The sequence below is a fragment of the Malus sylvestris genome, chromosome 7 (genome assembly GCF_916048215.2).
Source record: "Malus sylvestris chromosome 7, drMalSylv7.2, whole genome shotgun sequence".
NCBI lineage: Eukaryota > Viridiplantae > Streptophyta > Magnoliopsida > Rosales > Rosaceae > Malus > Malus sylvestris.
Window position 1 is genome coordinate 13,539,586 of NC_062266.1, and position 5,406 is coordinate 13,544,991.

A 5,406-nucleotide genomic window follows, 5' to 3' on the forward strand; every position below is an offset into this window, starting at 1 on the left:
CATGACTGTATTCGCAAACCAAACGAATGTTATTTTGGACATACAGAAATAGTACGAATGTGATGTGTGCATAAAAAAAATAGCATGAATGATGAGTTTAATATCGATTTATTTCTCTGATTCTTATTGTAAATTTGTAAAATGTTGTACAAAAATAAATCTCTTCCCGTGAAAGTTCTGGCACAAGAATCATAAAGCGAAAATGCACATGAAAGGAAGGACGATTTTTTTCCTTGGGTATGAATTGATAGATTTACATATTTAAGGGTGCATGCATATCAAGTTACCATCTAGTTCTTGGTCTAGTAGTACTTTTTATTTTAATGTTAAAATAGGCCCCCAATTTGAATCTCTATTTCATCAATAAGAAAAGAAGATTCAATTAGGGCTTTGGAAGAATTTTAGAAGAATGTAATCAATTAGGATTTTAAAAGATAGTCTGAATTTTGAATGGGATAATGTTAGAGAGATTAAATTTTTAAATTAAATTTTGTAAACCAAATTATATGAATGTTGATGATTGAATTATTACGTAAATATTGACTAACGCGCTTATTTTTTATTAGTGACACATCATTTAATTTATAAGTTTAGTTTAAAATTTTGAGCTCCTAACATTATCCTTTTGAATGAGTTTCATATACTTGACAAAGACTTTTTCTCATAGTTTTCAGGAGTGAGGTGCTTAAAAAAAAAAGCACCCATAAAAAAAACTGTGAGGGTTTTTAGTGTTTGGTAAACTGAAAAAAAAAGGCTTATTTTGAAAGCTGCTGTGAGAATAAGCTGAAATCAAAGGAAAAAGCTGAAGCTGCTATTTGCAGCTTTGGAAAATTTGTTTTTTTTCAAAGCACACGGAGCTACAATGCTCATTTAACAAAAGCATTTTTACAAAAAAGTTTACCAAACACTTTGCTGATTTATTTCACAGTCGCTTATTCTCACAGTACAGCCGTTTATTCTCAACAACTTTTTTTCAAAGCACAGTAATACCAAACCAGCTTTAAGTGGAGTTGGTTTAATTTTATCAAAGAGTTTGATAAATTTTTGTAGATTTTTGTGGATTCGTACAACTTTTTAGTGGTGCATTTAATAATGGGCATTTTTATTAATTTTAGTAATTGAAATGTCGGGTGGGCCATCATGTCATTTGTGATGTTAATTGTGACTGTGGATGTGATGGTGGCGTGGCCGTGGCAGTGTTAACTATGACAATGGTACGATGGTGGTAGTAGACACGGTGTTGGTGGCAATGAAGGCTGGGATGGATCAAAGAAAAATTGCTTAAGTTCCGTTTGAAAATCAACCGATTTCATCATTTTTTCGTTATTATTCAATGAAAGTCAATGAATTTTTGAATAACTTAAAAACTTTCGTAGGTTCTATATAAATGTTAATTGAATACATTGAAATTTATGAAATTTTAGATGTTTGTAAAAGTTTGAACACTAAAGTTAATATACCCGAATTCTTATAAATTATTTAAAATCCTAATGGGGTTTTTTTTTTTTTTGCTTAAAAATGAGATTAATTAGTGGCTTCGACAATGCACTATCATGCAATTCATCAACATTAAAAATCGAATTTAAAATGTACTGTATGAAATACAGATTTAGAATTCGTTTCAACAATTGAATATTTCAGACTCTCACTCATGAGTGACATATCCTTGATTTTTGTCAAAAACGAATTTGAACCACATTATTGTCAGCCTATTATATGACTAATTTAATTTATATTAGTATAGATAATATCATTTGTTAAAAAAAAGAAAAAAAAAAGCGTTAAAAATAGTAAGAACCAAAATGCCTTCTTCTTTTTGTTTGGTCAAAGTACATTGTCATTCATGACTTGGCCATTAAGTGATTCGATTATTTGTTTCTTCAGGTAATCAAAAAGACAAATCTACCCTTCAAACACCAATAAAAGTACAGCTTTGATCTGAACCGAAGGAGCCGGTGACAAACCAAAACCAAAACCGAGGTGACAGAAAGACAAGCCAACACAGTCCCACGTTGTTCCTTCCCCTCTCTCAAATCATCCGAATCTCTCCCTCTCTCTCCCCCTCTCGACCACTCCTTGCCACCGGAAAACCGCTCAACCCGCCGCAAAACCACCATCCTCTCTCTCTCTTCACCGATCGCTTCCGATATGAGCACCGGCGAGCTTCTCAGCATCGAACCCCAAGAGCTCCAATTCCCCTGTACGCTCTCTCTCTTTAACTGCTTCTCCTTTACTTGCAGATCCGCCTTTTTTATTTTTTACTCTTTCTGATTTTTTAACTTTCATTTTTTTGATTAATTTCTTTGGATTTGAATGAAATTAGTTGAATTGAGGAAGCAGATCTCTTGCTCTCTGCAACTCTCCAACAAAACCAACGACTATGTGGCTTTCAAGGTAAAAAATTTTCACCCCTTTATACTTTTTCACCAGGGAAGTTAATTTTTGGGTCTGTTCAATTTTGACTGTTAGAGATTTGCAATCTTGGTTTTGGTGTAATATTGTGGTCTTTTAGGTAAAAACAACAAATCCCAAGAAGTATTGTGTTAGACCAAACACGGGGGTTGTGTTGCCAAGGTCCACATGTGATGTTATAGGTATACCCGCCACACTGTAATTCATTCTTAATGGCTAATTATTCGCATAATTACGATATCCCTATGTGTTAACATGTGAAATTTGTATGTGGGTTAAGTGACAATGCAAGCACAAAAGGAGGCGCCTTTGGATATGCAATGCAAGGACAAGTTCCTTCTTCAGAGCGTCGTTGCCAGCCCTGGGACGACCACCAAGGACATCACTGCAGAGATGGTAGTTATATGATTTCTATGTGGCTTTGTGTATGAGTTTTCGAGTTTACTTAGCTATATTTTTTGTGTAACTGACTTGTCGAAGTATATAACATGTGTTTGCGCAACTGGGTTTTTGTGTTTGTTAATTTTTAGTTCAATAAGGAGTCGGGGCATAATGTTGAAGAGTGTAAGTTGAGGGTTCTCTATGTTGCTCCGCCTCGGCCACCATCGCCGGTTCGCGAAGGTTCAGAGGAAGGTTCATCACCCAGGGCTTCAGTGGACAACGGGAGTGCAGCTGCTTCTGAGTTCAAAGCTGTGAGTACTTCTTGATGGATCATAAAAGAAAGAGAACAATTTGATTTTGCCTTTAACTGTATTAAATAATGATTTCGTGATTATTTTTGGTTTTAGGCTTCAAGAGCTTTCTCTGAGCAACACGAGCCTCAAGATAACTCATCTGAGGTATACTTTTTATTTTTAAACTAGGTGGTGTGTTGAGTGTTGAACATTAAAGGTTTATGTGGCTGTCAATTAATGTTGGTTGTTTTTGCATGATTTGCATCTGTGTTTATTTTACTAGTACAATACATCATTTTTAAACGTCTAACCCCATCCATGCGTGCGGCCTTTCATGTTTAGCATCCACTATAATTTGAACAGTTCATGGAACTCCTGATTTCTTTGATCATCATAGCAAAGCATTTTAATGCCCTGGCAGACCTGAGGGCGGGTGGATTAGTTGTATCTTATGAAGTTGTTTTCAGATATTTTAGCGTATAGCAGCGGAGAGACCCCTAAGACTTCCCTGGCTACTTTTCCATTAGATTTTGTTGTTCATAAAGCTCTATTTATAAGTTACCATTCCTCAGTTATGAATCCCTCCATTTACACAAGAAACTGAGATAAGACTCATAATTTCAGAATTTACGATGACTCAAGTAGTTTGCAAGTCTTGTATTCGTTCGTGTAGGTTGAAAATTTCCTTTTGGTGAATGCCCTTTTCACATTATTGTATGGCGAGCTTGAGCATTATTTCAATTGGATTATCCCTTTCAAGTTTCTCATTTAGACTCACTACTGCTGATAACCATTTTGGATGTCCATTGTCCTATAATCGACATTGTATATTTGTTTTTAATAGTGAAGGATATTTTTATCATGGAATGAATTTGTGGGGTTGCAGAATATTGACGTTGGCAGTATAAGGTAGTTAATATAATTTTGTAATTGCAGGCAAGGACATTAATCGCTAGGCTGACTGAGGAGAAAAATTCTGCCATTCAGCAAACTAACAGGCTTCAACAAGAACTGGTGAGGAACTTTTTGCTTCGGTCATTTTAATGTCTGAGTGGAACATGGTAGTTAACATGACCTCTTTACAAAAGAACTAAAGATCATGAGAAGTTTTCAAGATTTTAAACCCTCACTAGAATACTAATTTGAGCTAGTTGAGCTTTGTTAATAGTGATGTGTAATTGGTGTACTAATTACGATCCAGGAAGCTTATTACAATCTGGAAAGCTTCTTAATGATATTTTAAATTGCATGAAACCTAGATGTTTAAAGATTTGACATCGTATAGCTGTTTTGTCAAATCTTATCCGTCAGTATTTGATAATTCTCAGAAACCATTTATGGTACATCACTATACCGCCAGTTTTGAATGATAAAGCTGTGTTACAATTCTGTACAGACTTAAGCATCTAGGTGAAAGTGAAACGAGATTGTTGACTTGTGCTAATACTAATAAAACGTCATATGCAGGATGTTTTGAGGCGCGGGGCCAACAGGAGTGCTGGCGGTATTCCATTTATCTATGTTCTTCTAGTTGGCTTGATTGGCATTATTTTGGGGTACATTCTGAAGAAGACATGACCAGGCACCTAACATTACCGGGGCACTCCCTTTGCTGGACAATGAAATGTAAAAAAACCAGAAATTGAATGCGTGGTTGATTTGTGGCAACTTTTGTTTGTCGTATTACCAATCTGTATTGACATTAGAGAATGTTCTGAAACACATTAGACGTAGCATTTTCTCATTGTATTAGACACCTTAAAATTGGTTCTGTTATTGACATGTAAGTTGAAAGTTTTCCGTTATGCGGCCGCCTCCCTTGTGAAAATATTTGTGTTTTCTTTCCTGAATCGAGGATTGGTTTTCTTCTCCAATGTTGGACGAATTGTAGGTTCGATTTCGATTTTTCGAAACATGTTCTCAGGCCCAAGTGTCTCAAATGCAAGTTATTACAAGGTTTGCTTTCACACTGTCGAATTTCAACCAATGCAAGCTTTAACCTAACGGATATATACTCTTCATGCAAGTTATTATAGTTGACTATTCTCACAACACAGCATAAAGCAACTTTTGTAAAAAGCACAATACCAAACTAGCCCTTAGCCTATTGTTTACAAACTTCACAGAAATCTCTTTACTTGGTAAAATTCGAAATATCTATCGTCCCTGAGTCACTACTTACACCAAAAATTGGCTATTGACCTGTTCCTTTTCCATATTTGATTTGCTCTGGAAAAAAGTGTTGGAATGTAAGTTGTTTTGCAACCTTGAGGTTTCGAAGTAAGACCAAAGTGTTTCAAATGTGTAACGGCTAGTTTTT

At 35.3% G+C, this 5,406-nt stretch overlaps 1 protein-coding gene across 2 annotated transcripts; it reads left to right on the forward strand.

The window, feature by feature from the left end:
- The first annotated feature begins 1,929 nt into the window (after positions 1-1,929).
- LOC126630333 (vesicle-associated protein 1-2) lies at positions 1,930-4,891 on the forward strand. Of its 2 annotated transcripts, none has more exons than XM_050300419.1 (8): positions 1,930-2,200; positions 2,324-2,394; positions 2,513-2,594; positions 2,693-2,808; positions 2,943-3,104; positions 3,201-3,251; positions 4,023-4,147; positions 4,554-4,891. In XM_050300419.1, the coding sequence occupies exons 1-7, from the start codon at positions 2,149-2,151 to the stop codon at positions 4,128-4,130; spliced, it is 642 nt and encodes a 213-aa protein (XP_050156376.1). In that variant the 5' UTR covers positions 1,930-2,148; the 3' UTR covers positions 4,131-4,147; positions 4,554-4,891. The 2 variants fall into 2 exon arrangements, with proteins under 2 accessions (XP_050156376.1, XP_050156375.1); XM_050300418.1 differs by having other exon boundaries at positions 1,931-2,200; positions 4,023-4,100.
- Positions 4,892-5,406: the final 515 nt, after the last annotated feature.

Excerpts from the sequence above, each read along its gene's own strand:
- LOC126630333 (XM_050300418.1), top strand. The coding sequence starts at position 2,149 with ATGAGCACCGGCGAGCTTCTCAGCATCGAACCCCAAGAGCTCCAATTC. Across the intron at positions 2,595-2,692 it reads GTCCACATGTGATGTTATAG|TGACAATGCAAGCACAAAAG; the intron begins GTATACCCGCCA and ends ATGTGGGTTAAG. Across the intron at positions 3,252-4,022 it reads CTCAAGATAACTCATCTGAG|GCAAGGACATTAATCGCTAG; the intron begins GTATACTTTTTA and ends TTGTAATTGCAG.